This window comes from Triticum urartu, chromosome 6A (assembly GCF_056163025.1).
Source record: "Triticum urartu cultivar PI428250 chromosome 6A, HENAU_Tu73, whole genome shotgun sequence".
NCBI lineage: Eukaryota > Viridiplantae > Streptophyta > Magnoliopsida > Poales > Poaceae > Triticum > Triticum urartu.
The window spans coordinates 269,238,047-269,250,278 of NC_141878.1; the positions used below are offsets into that span (position 1 = coordinate 269,238,047).

Sequence of the window (12,232 nt, forward strand, 5' to 3'; positions counted from 1 at the left end):
TCGCCATGGAGATGTGGACGTTGACGTCTTGCGCTTGTGTCGCTTGGGCGCTCCAAAGAGGATCGATGTGCTTGCCGCCGCCTTGAAGATGACGAAGGGGAAGTAGACTTGATCAAGGCCCGAATCTCCTCCATCCTTGCATCTTGCTCCTCCTTTTGTGCGGAAAGCTTGTTGTCGATGTAGTCCCTTTTCCTCGCTTCGGAGTGACGAATGTCGATGGAGAGGTTCTCGATGCGCTCTCGCAGTCTTGATTGTGCGCCTTGCATTTGTCGTTGTAGATCGAAGATTGACGCTTTGGTGATGTAGTTGTTCATGCCATCGTTGTTGTGGAAGACCGGAGATGAAATGCCTTGCCTATCCATCACAAGATTCGAGCCAATATTAGTGGAGAAAGAGAAGAACGAATACCAAATGTACCTTGACCGAAGTTGAAAGTGGATCAATGATCACTCCAATGTAGACAAGGAAATAGCACAATTGGTACCAATTCTTGTCGGTTTCTCACACCTACACAAGTAAGGCTTATGGTGGAGCTCGGTGAGGATAGTGGCACAAAATATTTGATGCAAAATGTTAACAAGAGTCTATAATGTTGAAAGAGATTCACAAATTCGCAAGTGTAACAAGTAGACCAATAGCAATATGTGGCACACGGAAACACACACACACGGATAGATAAATGGGGTTGTGCAACCAAGGATGAGCAAAAAATGTGGAATCCATGAAAAACGCTCGTGTTGCACAACTCAAGAGAGACGCTAGCACGATTGCTCACTAGGCGGATACGACACTTGTGCACAACCTATAAGATGCAAAATGGATAAACTTTCTATCCCAAGTATGCTATGTATGTATGGTTCCTGGTGTTTGATCCAAGATGATCGGATATGACAATCTTATGCAATGTGGTGGATGCTATGGCTATTGCTTACAAGCTTCTTTGCTCTTTCACTTTTGCTTAAAAGCTTAATTTTTTTATATATCCACTTTGCGAAATGCACAAACCAAGATAGTAATTGTGTATATGCGGGAACAAACTTGAGGCACACGAGATGATATGATACCAATATGATATGGCATGTATGCAATGTATGGTGTAGATCACTAATGTGCACAAGTAACGTTGCCGGCAATACTCAAATGGCTAGTCTCGATAGGCAAGTAACGCAAAATGGGCTAGGGGTTAACAATGCAATTGCAAGGGGAATGTACAACAGAGGGGTACCACGATACCAAGATGATATGGAGGTTACCATCCTTGGCGATGATGAGTAGCGGTATTCTTGATGTAGATACCAAGATGATGGAAACTCGTCCCTAAGTAGCCGAAACACCTTAGGAAACGGAAAAACCGCGAACTCAAAATCTCAAATGTCAAATGGTGGTAGCAGGATGCGGTGGTGGTTGCGGAAGTGCAATGATGGGTTTTGCGAGTAGGCAATGTGGAAATGGAGGGTAAGGTGGTTGACTATACACGGTGTCAGAGTTGGAAGCACGGTCCCTAAGTAGCCGAAACACCTTAGGAGACACAACTCACAACACAAACAAAATTGGGTTAAGTTGGGGCGGGGGGGCGGAAGTGTATAGTGGTCAAGCCTATGCGGAAGTGGTGGTGGTTGATGAAGAAGCAACCGTCCCTAAGTAGCCTAGACACCTTAGGAGACTCAAATCACTCCTCAAGCAACCACATATGCGCTGGGGATCAATATGGGTTAGTTTGCGGAAGTCGGTGCTGGTGTAGTGGATGAAGTGGTGGAAGCCCTAGGCAAAGATGCCAAAATTTTCAAAATTTGATGGAGTCCAATGGTGATGGTAGTATTTGTTTGGGAAGGGGGATGTCAAGAGCTTTCCAACGAGCTAAAGAACGCGAAAATCGGACTCCGGATGAATTAGTTATGGCCGAAACAAAAATCAGCCGAAGTTGATATCTACATGTAGCAGATGTCCGGAAAAAACGGTCGTCTGGTCGCCGGACGTCCGGTCTGGTCGAAAATCTACTGATTCTGCTCAGGTTAGGGGGTTCCGGTCGTCCGGTAAGGTCGGACGTCCGGTGGTTCCTGTGGCTCCGGACGTCCGGTAAGGTGACGGTCGTCCAGTGTATCGGGGTCAACTCCAGATCCGAGATTCGAGACGCGATTTTGGGCGGAATTTAGGGATTTGGGGGTCAAAATTGATGAGATTTCGTGGATGAAAGATGGGGAAACTTGGGGAGATGCTAGATCCACTCAAAACCAAGCAAATACATGGATCAAAATCAACAAAACATCATCAAACCAACAAATCACAAAAAAAATTGGGGCTATTTTTGGTGGGGATTTTCAAATTTAGGACGAAATCAAGCAAAAGAAGGCTAGAAAACGGTGGGGGAGGCTCCGAAATCATGATCAACGTGGCTCATGATACCAAGATGATGTAGGGTAGGAACCCTAGGGGCCGATCTTTCACGAAAGGAGCGGATCCCGTCCAAGAACGCGAAGAACACGGGGGGGGGGGGGGGGGGGGGGGGACGAGGGAAAACACAAGAGGAAACACAAGAGAATCACTCAACCAACAAGAATAGATCACACATGCACTAGATCGATGAACACAAAGGTAAGATACAAGATCCAAAGTCAACAACGGACGATACAAATGTAGCCGGTCTTCTCCGTGAGGAGGTCTTGATGTTCTTCTCCAAAAGGAGGTCTTGAATCCAAAGGGATCTTCTCCGAAGAGGCCGCGTTCTCTCACGAGGAGTAGATCCGATGTGGATGAGCGAAGCTCTATCTCTAAGTATGAGCTAAACCAACGCTAATCCTCAAATGGTGGAGGTGGATGAGTATATATAGTCTAGGGCCACGAAGAGGTAAGTGAGGGCGAAGGGATACATGGGCTCGGCCCGATACACTATGCACAGACAGGCGTCGGACGTCCGACGGGTACCGGACGTCCGGTGGCTCACGAGGGTCCGGTCGTCCGGTACTTGTCGGACGTCCGGCGTTTTGGCTCGGTTGACGTGGAGCCGGATTTTCGGAGACGGTCGGACGTCCGGTCGCTGGAGTGTGTCGAACATCCGGGACTTGTCGGACGTCCGCTCGTTTGGCTCGGGTGCGGGATTGCCGGTCGTCCGGTGGGTCTTCAGGCGTCGGACGTCCGGTCCCGACCGGTCGTCCGGTGGCTGGAGCTTCTTCCGTAGCTCTTCTTCTCGTTCCTCGCGCTTGGTGTCCTCGCCTTCTTGTCCATGGTCTTCCTCTTGGTTCCTGGTCATGCATAGCACACATGTTTGAGGTAGTAGCCATGTCTCACGTATGGAAAGTGATGGTTCGAAGAGGAGCAAGTTCACCTTGTGTCCAATGGTGTATAGATGAGGTCTCGTCTTATGTTCTCTTAGGGCTTGGAGAGTAGTCGGAGTGTACATGGGGATCAACGTGGGATGCTCCGCATCAGATTGAGCATCAAATTGACTTAATTCCCGCTGCATCATTACCCAACCGTGCACCATACCGTACCAATCCAGAGGAGACGAAGAAGATTATGCGTCAAGTACAAGAGCTGCTCAACAAATGTTATATACGTGAATCTCTTAGTCCTTGTACTGTTCCTATTATACTAGTGCCTAAAAAGGATGGTACATCGCGTATGTGTGTTGATTGTAGAGGCATTAATAATATTACTATTCGTTATCATCATCCTATTCCTAGGCTAGATGATATGCTTGATGAATCGAGTGGCTCTACAATATTCTCCAAAGTTGATTTGCGTAGTGGATACCATCAAATTCGTATGAAATTGGGAGATGAATGGAAAACAACATTTAAAACTAAGTTTGGATTATATGAGTGGCTAGTCATGCCTTTTGGGTTAACTAATGCACCTAGTACTTTCATCAGATTAATGAACGAAGTTTTACGTGCTTTCATTGGACGATTTGTGATAGTTTACTTTGATGACATATTGATTTATAGCAAATCTTTGGAGGAACATTTGGAACATTTACGTGCTATTTTTATTGCTCTACGTGATGCACGTTTGTTTGGTAACCTTAGAAAGTGCACCTTTTGCACCGACCGAGTATCTTTTCTTGGCTATGTTGTTACTCCACAGGGAATTGAAGTTGACAAAGCTAAGATTGAAGCTATTAAGAGTTGGCCGCACGGTCACACAAGTGAGGAGTTTCCTTGGCCTCGTTGGTTTCTATAGGCGTTTTGTGAGAGATTTCACCACCATTGCTGCACCTCTCAACGAGCTTACAAAAAAGGATGTGCCTTTTGTTTGGGGTACCGCACATGACGAAGCCTTCACGGTATTGAAAGATAAGTTGACACATGCTCCTTTACTCCAATTTCCTGATTTTATTAAGACCTTTGAGCTTGAATGTGATGCTAGTGGAATTGGATTAGGAGGTGTGTTATTACAAGATGGCAAACCTGTTGCATACTTTTCTGAAAAATTGAGTGGGCCTAGTCTGAACTATTCTACTTATGATAAAGAACTATATGCTCTTGTTCGGACCTTAGAAACATGGCAACATTATTTATGGCCCAAGGAATTTTTTATACATTCTTATCATGATTCTTTGAAACACATTAAAAGTCAAGCAAAACTGAACCGTAGACATGCTAAATGGGTTGAATTCATTGAGACTTTCACTTATGTCGTTAAACACAAGAAGGGTAAAGAAAATGTTATTGCTGATGCATTGTCTCGTCGTCATACTATGCTTTCACAACTTGACTTTAAAATATTTGGTTTGGAGACCATCAAAGATCAATATGTGCATGATGCTGAATTTAAAGATGTATTACAGAATTGTAAGGAAGGGAGAACTTGGAACAAGTTCGTTCTTAACGATGGATTTGTGTTTCGATGCATTCCAGCTAGCTCCGTTCGTCTTTTGTTATTGCAGGAGGCGCATGGAGTAGGATTAATGGGACACTTTGGCGTCAAGAAGACGGAGGATATATTTGCTACACATTTTTTTGGCCAAAGATGAGACGGGATGTTGAGCGTTTTGTTGCTCGCTGCATTACATGTCAAAAAGCTAAGTCACGACTCAATCCTCATGGTTTATATATGCCTTTGCCTGTACCTAGTGTTCCTTGGGAGGATATATCTATGGACTTTGTTTTAGGTTTACCTCGATCAAAGAAGGGGAGGGATATCATATTTGTTGTCGTGGATAGGTTCTCAAAATGGCACACTTTATACCATGTCATAAAAGCGATGATGCTGTTAATGTTGCTGATTTGTTCTTTCGTGAAATTATTCGCTTGCATGATGTGCCAAATACTATTGTTTTAGATCGTGATACTAAATTTCTTAGCCACTTTTGAAGATGTTTATGGGCTAAGTTGGGGACTAAACTGCTTTTTAGTACTACTTTGTCACCCCCAAACTGATGGACAAACTGAAGTAGTCAATAGAACATTGTCTACTATGCTTAGAGCTGTTTTGAAGAATAATAAGAAAATGTGGGAAGAATGCTTGCCTCATATTGAATTTGCTTATAATTGTTCATTGCATTCTACTACTAAGATGTGCCCTTTTGAAATTGTGTATGGTTACCTACCTCGTGCACCTATTGATTTGTTGCCCCTTCCATCTTCGGAGAAGGTTAATTTTGATGATAAAGAACATGCTAAATTGATTTTAAAAATGCATGAGTTAACTAAGGAAAACATTGAGCGTATGAATGCTAAATATAAATTTGTTGGAGATAAGGGTAGAAAACATGTTGTGTTTGCACCTGGAGATCTTATTTGGTTACATTTGCGTAAGGATAGACTTCCTAATTTGCGCAAATCAAAGCTAATGCCACGTGCTGCTGATCCTTTTAAGGTGTTAGAGACAATAAATGATAATGCATATAAACTTGAGCTGCCTGCAGATTTTGGGGTTAGTCCCACTTTTAACATTGCAGATTTGAAGCCTTATTTGAGTGGGGAGGATGAGCTTTCGTCGAGGACGACTTCATTTCAAGAAGAGGATGATGATGAGGACATCAATACCATTGTTACACCCACAGCCCCTACTGTTATACATACTGGACCAATTACTAGAGCTCGCGCACGCCAATTGAATTATCAGGTACTTTCGTTTCTTGGTAACGATTCTAATGTTCATGAGAATATGATGCTGCCTAAATTGGATACATTTGTTTTGCTTACAAATGAAGGGCCTAGTTTGAACAAGAAAAATGAACCTTGGAGCAAGTTCAAGCATGGAGATGATGGCATGCGCAAGGGGATCAAGAACGGAGTTACAAGTGATGATTTCAGGACTTTGAAGCCACCATAAGGAGTGCATGAAGTCTTGGACGAAAATATACAAGATGGCACTTCATAAATTTCGTCCAGAGGCTACTCTAGGTGCTGCATCACCTTATTATTGGGCCAGACTCATCTATTTTCGAAATACTTAAGTATAGATTGTTTTTAGAGTCCGTATGTGTGGGAAAACAAGAGTTAGGGTTGGTTTCGGACCCCTCCTCCAAGGGCCACGAAATTCCCTCCTCTTCCTCTATATATACAGCCCTTAGAGCGTCGTTTAGACTTTGGGTTTTGTTTAGATTAAAAGTTCGCCATAGCTGCAACTTCGCGTACTTCGTTTGTGTCCAACGACCAGACCAAGATGTCACAGAACCCCACCTTCATTAATAAAGCTTTCCTCTTTTATTCGCAATATCTATATTGCAATCTCAATTTCTTGCTTGTTCTTCGTTTGCTCGCAGGAAACAGACCCTCGTGGTCAGGTTGATCGTGCTCCGGCGTGGTCAATAACCCCTCGGAAGTTGGTCTAGCGATTGCTAAGGCGCGATGTCTCACACGTTCGTAATCGGATCGTTAAGGTCGACTCCCACTGAAAACGATAGCGACCATCTCATCAAAACATCGGGACACCTTTGCCTCTATCACTCAAGATAGGGGAAATTGCTTGGGGCAACTCATACCGGCAAATTGGACTGGACTATTTCTCCACTAATTAGCACCAGGTCTGAATATAAAGCAGGTCGGCGGTAGATGCTCTCTAGCTTGCCGATGTTTGCTGGCCGCCGTCCGAATGTGGCCGCATCGCTCGGCCGTCCGTTGTCGTTTCCCTGCCAGTCAGCTGTTTCTATTTCTACGTGAGAGGAGGGGATAGATGGATCTGGGCTCAGTTTTTTTTTTCTTTTCCTCCTCTGTCTATTTTTACGTGGTGAGCAATGCAGGCGAAAAAAAAGTGATCGAACAGTTGCCGACTCGCGCATCGTTAGCGCCAGGAAAGTTTTTCAAGAGGTCGGACCTCTTTTTTCTTTTCCTGTAAAACATGAAGGAAAAAAAGAAATCCTGTACAGGATTCCATTCCTTTAAACGAAAGACCATCAAAAGATTTTTCCTTTAAAATTTCTCTATAAATCCTGTGGCCAAAAGATGCCCGGCTGTCTGCCTGCGCGTCCCTTTCCGGTTCCGGCTTACCTGACCCGCCGTCCACGCTGCTCGTCCGATAGAGATCCGACGGCTTCCGCTGATCTCTTTACGTGCCAACCACCCTCTGACCTGACCTGCATCGTCCTCTTCCTTTGTCTACGTCTCCACTCTCCACCCATTCCGGCATTTCTTCTCCCCCCCTGCCGGTTCCCGCTTTCCCTCCATTCCCCTCGCGCGCCTCAGGAATCCGAGCTCCGCCACCGAGGGCGCCTACTACCACGAGAGTGTAGAACATACTCGGCTTTTTCTTCCCTTCCGTTTCAGGTGATGATTGCTTTGATCTACACGTGCCTGTGCCTTCCTTTGCTATATTGTTTGCATTTTACTTGTCGGAATCGTGTTGCCCCCCCCCCCCCCCCCCCCCCCCCCCCCCGCATGTGGTCGGTTGTTCGGGCTCTGATTTATATTGTCGATTTCAGGCTAGATCTAAGCTGCGAATGCGTCCGCACGCTCCCTCTCTCGTATTTTTGGAAGTAATTTATGCGTTGTTGGTCGTTTTGGGACGAGATCTACAGGGTTTGCAACTCCGGGGTTGAGGAGTACTATTAATTATCATTATTCCAGTCGATCAGTTCACGCTGCCCCAGCCTGAGATGATGGATCCTGTGATTAATTGGCCAAACAATTGGTACTAGTATTTAATCGGCAAAGCCGGTTACATTTTGCCATCAATATGGGGAGGGCCCTTCTTACCTCCCCCAAACGGTAGGATGTTAGCCTTTTGCAGTTCTCAAATAATGAATAAACAATACTACCGCTGTACCAAATGCAAGACGTTTTTTTGGTTTTGCACAGGGCATAAAAAACGTCTTACATTTTGTTACGGAGGGAGTAGCTTATTGAAGATTGGATAGCTAAATGTGGACGGATTATTGTAGCTTGCAGTTGTTTAACATAAAAGTTTGTTTCCCTCTCTGGCAATGTTCGCCAGAAGATACTATGCACAGCCAGTAAGGTTGTAGCTTCTTGCTGTTACATTGGCCAGCTTCTCAGGGGGTGCTAGCTCATCTTTGGACACCAAATGATGCTCTTTTTGAGTGATAAATCATCGTATACGCATCTGACTCATATGCCAGTTGTGCCCTTCCTTTTGCAGGTTGCCGTGTCATCCACCACAGGTTTCATCTCCATACTATTTCTTGCGGACCGGTGAACAAAATAAACTCTTCCAGTTGGTTACAGCAAGACATGTGAAATGAGCTCTTCTAGAAGTGGCTTGTTGGAGGAGTATGCCATATATTTGTAAGAGAGATTTATTCCTTTTCGACTCATGGGCGACTGGATTATAGGAGCGTTGATCAATATTGTGGGTAGTGTTGCCATAAACTTTGGTACTAATCTTCTCAAACTGGGCCATGATCAGGTGGGTATTGCACAATTGCTTTCTATTTACCTATCTACTTAACTCGATAAATTAAATCTGGGTTCCATATGGTATGTAGCATTTTTAGCTATTTTTGTCATAAGAAAACTTCCTGTTATTGAATTAGGATTGTGATCTGTCAGCTCAAGTTCAAGTAAGCAACTTGTTTTCAGTAACTTGCACTTTATGTGAAAGAATCAGACAACATGGCATATATTGCGTGGCTTTTCCAAGCCAATACTCAATGATGTAGCTCATTCTTTCTGCATGCTTACCCCCTGATCTTGTTTGAGCATATTATTTTATTCTGCCAAACATTCTATGAAAGAAACATATTTCTAGAATTTTATTTTAAGATTGTTTTTTCGTTTCTTTTGGCAGAGAGAAAAGCTCTACTCAAGTAACAATCAAGGCGATGGCAAATTCGTCCCAAAATCAGTTATGTATTTTCAGACTTGGAGAATAGGTATGCTGTCTGATAAGCCTATTCACTCACTTATGTATTTGATAAAATAACAGGAAACTGTCACATCTAATAATATAAAAATGCGTCCAGGTATACTCTTTTTCGCTGTGGGGAACTGCCTAAACTTCATGTCCTTTGCATATGCCGCACAGGTTGGATTACTACCTTCTCCTTGAAGCAACTATAGTTAGTTAGCATGGAAGACTACTAGTGCATATGCAACTGAAAAATAAATGGCTTATAGCGCCCCCCCCCCCCCCCCCCCTCCCTCTTGCTTTTCTACAAGACATACTTAACAGGTTCAGTTGACTTTGCCGCATATGTTGGCCTCTTTAGTATAGCATGTATATAATTAATTTCATTCTACCATGTTTTTCATATCCCGTTCCATTCTAGTGACTCAGATGATTTGGAAAATGATTGGTCATGTAATTTTACTGCAGTCACTTCTTGCAGCTCTTGGATCAATTCAGTTTGTATCCAATATTGCATTTGCCTACGTTGTGTTGAACAAGACCATTTCAGTGAAGTATGTATATTTAGCTTCTTGGGACCACATTAATAAATATTAGAATGAATACATTGAATCATGAAATGAGAGTAATTAGGATTTTACTTTATTTCAGGGTCATGGTAGCCACAACTTTTATTGTCTTTGGCAATGTCTTCTTAGTTTCCTTCGGCAATCACCAATCTCCTGGTATGAGTTATTTAATACATTATTTATGTTGTATGTTTCCCTATAGACTAGTATTGCAGTAAGGAAATTTAGTTTTAGTTTTTATTTTGGTGTGCTTTTGTTTCCATGCCAATTGTAACACCATCGCTCCTGCAAGGGAACATATTACCTTGGGTGCAGCATATACTATTACGATGTATAGCTGTAAGCCCGCAGCTTTATCTTTATCTGTGTTCTAACTTGTAAGTAAATCTTCTGATGATATAAATACATGGACAGTTTATACTCCGGAGCAGCTGATTGCGAAATACAGCAACTTGGTCTTTGTTCTCTATTGTATGTCATTGGTCTTTGTTGTTGCACTCAGTCAATATCTCTATAGGTGAAATTGCCCTCTTAAAACCTAGCCTCTTTAGAAACGTTCGGTTATGTTGTTTCTTACCTGTTACAATACTCTGCTGCAGGAGTGGAGAGACAATTCTTTCAGATAATGCAAAAGATACTAGCACACATTGGCGAACACTGCTGCCCTTTTCTTACGCTATTGTATCTGGTGCCATTGGATCTTGCTCCGTCTTGTTTGCGAAATCATTGTAGGTTTGACCGAGATTTATGCATATGACATGCATATCCTCTTTGATTGCGAGTTTCTGACTACCCTGCAATACTCCCCACCTTTATTTGGTTACTACTAGGTCTAACATGCTGAGGCTGACCATGAGCAGCAGATACCAATTCCACAGCTGGTTCACATACTCAATTCTTCTGTTATTTCTCTGTACAGCTGGATTTTGGGTAATGTAGTGCAGACACTAAGCTAATGCATTATTCCGAGACAATGATACATTCTGTTGTGATTGATATTGTTGTGTAATCGGACTCTACTGTGGCACAGATGGCGAGACTGAATGAAGGACTGTCTCTGTTTGATGCAATACTGATTGTCCCAATGTTTCAGATTGCATGGACTTTCTTCTCTATTTGTACAGGATTTGTTTACTTTCAAGAGTATCAAGTAAGTTCTTATTCATGAATGTTTGTAATGGCAAGTGAATTTTGTGTTTGGTCATGCACTAATTGAAGCTTTTGACTTGCCTTAGGTGTTTGATACACTCAGGATAATAATGTTCGTGCTGGGCATGACATTTGTCTTCGTAGGCATATCCTTGCTAGCACCTGATGAAAATAAAGGTGCGCACTTGGCAATAAGTTGATTTCATGTGCTTTTACATAAACATAAAATGGTTTTGACCATGGAAATTCTTAGTAGCTGACACCAAAGATGGCTCTAACGCCACAAAGGACGCGGCAATTGATATGAACAGGTTCTTGTTGCTTCATTGCACTTTCCACTAGTTAAACCTTATGCTTCATTGCATTTTACAGTGAATGTCTTTTTTTACTTTGCCTTTTCAGTGAAGCACATGTATCAGGAAATTGCAGGCCAAGAAAGTTGCCGATGGAGGAGACGGAAGTAGATGATATGGACTCATTCTCAACCTCAGTAAAAGTGAAAGCAAAACACATATTGTCGAGAGCAAAGGTCAGTGCGTCTTTTTCTAGATCAAGGTATGCTTTTGCGTTGATGCAGGTATGCTACCTCATGTCATCTTATTTGCAGTCGGCTTGCTCCATGTCACTTGGCCTTGGGGAGGAGACCATCAGCGCTTCTTCAGTGCTTGCAATCCCAATGGTTTCCTCGAGAACAACAGGGTTTAGGGGAATTCGAACTGACCGATCAAAGTACATTCCCCCGCGGTCCACTGATTGGGATAATCTATAGCTGGTGATGTTCTATAGATACACAATACAGATGTTATTTTTTATATTGCCAATTGGTAATTGTTTGTACTTCCCAAGGCAATTGTCCGTTCTGCCTCGTAGTACTAATTAGCTGTAACATCAGTGTATAGTTTCAACATTTCCACTTGTAACATTGTCAATACCCATGTTGTAATTGAAACAGCTGCTTGCACTACATGTATAAACACACCATGTTAGAATAAACTTCATTGATTCAATTCTATCCATTTATTCGGCCATTTCTGTGTAACATGTGAAAAGCTAAGGGATGATAAGAGCAACTCCAATGCAACTCCAATACGCCAACCCAAACGGATGCACATATTGTTGGCTTTTTGTTTGTTTGGGTCGACCGAGCGGATGAGATTGTCTGATTTTCGGATGCATGTATTGTCCGCTTTTTGTCTTTTTGGGCAACTCCAACGCGCCAACCCGAACGAATGCACGTATTGTTTGCTTTTTGTCTGTTTCGGTCG

The 12,232-nt window shown here is 43.0% G+C and overlaps 1 protein-coding gene across 3 annotated transcripts; it reads left to right on the forward strand.

Annotated features, from left to right (window-relative positions):
* Window positions 1–7,512: 7,512 nt before the first annotated feature.
* LOC125513017 (magnesium transporter, putative (DUF803)) lies at window positions 7,513–11,977 on the forward strand. 3 transcript variants are annotated; one of them, XM_048678059.2, is made up of 14 exons: window positions 7,513–7,709; window positions 8,542–8,808; window positions 9,190–9,274; window positions 9,365–9,426; window positions 9,718–9,803; window positions 9,901–9,974; window positions 10,233–10,335; window positions 10,418–10,546; window positions 10,649–10,748; window positions 10,849–10,968; window positions 11,054–11,144; window positions 11,221–11,278; window positions 11,370–11,496; window positions 11,575–11,977. In XM_048678059.2, the coding sequence occupies exons 2-14, from the start codon at window positions 8,716–8,718 to the stop codon at window positions 11,734–11,736; spliced, it is 1,290 nt and encodes a 429-aa protein (XP_048534016.2). In that variant the 5' UTR covers window positions 7,513–7,709; window positions 8,542–8,715; the 3' UTR covers window positions 11,737–11,977. The 3 variants fall into 3 exon arrangements, with proteins under 3 accessions (XP_048534016.2, XP_048534017.2, XP_048534018.2); XM_048678060.2 differs by having other exon boundaries at window positions 11,224–11,278; XM_048678061.2 differs by lacking the exon at window positions 11,221–11,278 and having other exon boundaries at window positions 11,387–11,496.
* Window positions 11,978–12,232: the final 255 nt, after the last annotated feature.

What these genes read in the sequence shown, in the direction of transcription:
- LOC125513017 (XM_048678059.2), top strand. Translation starts at nt 8,716, where the DNA reads ATGGGCGACTGGATTATAGGAGCGTTGATCAATATTGTGGGTAGTGTT. An exon ending in TCAAACTGGGCCATGATCAG is followed by an intron (nt 8,809 to 9,189) that starts GTGGGTATTGCA and finishes TTCTTTTGGCAG; the next exon opens with AGAGAAAAGCTCTACTCAAG. An exon ending in AACAAGACCATTTCAGTGAA is followed by an intron (nt 9,804 to 9,900) that starts GTATGTATATTT and finishes ACTTTATTTCAG; the next exon opens with GGTCATGGTAGCCACAACTT.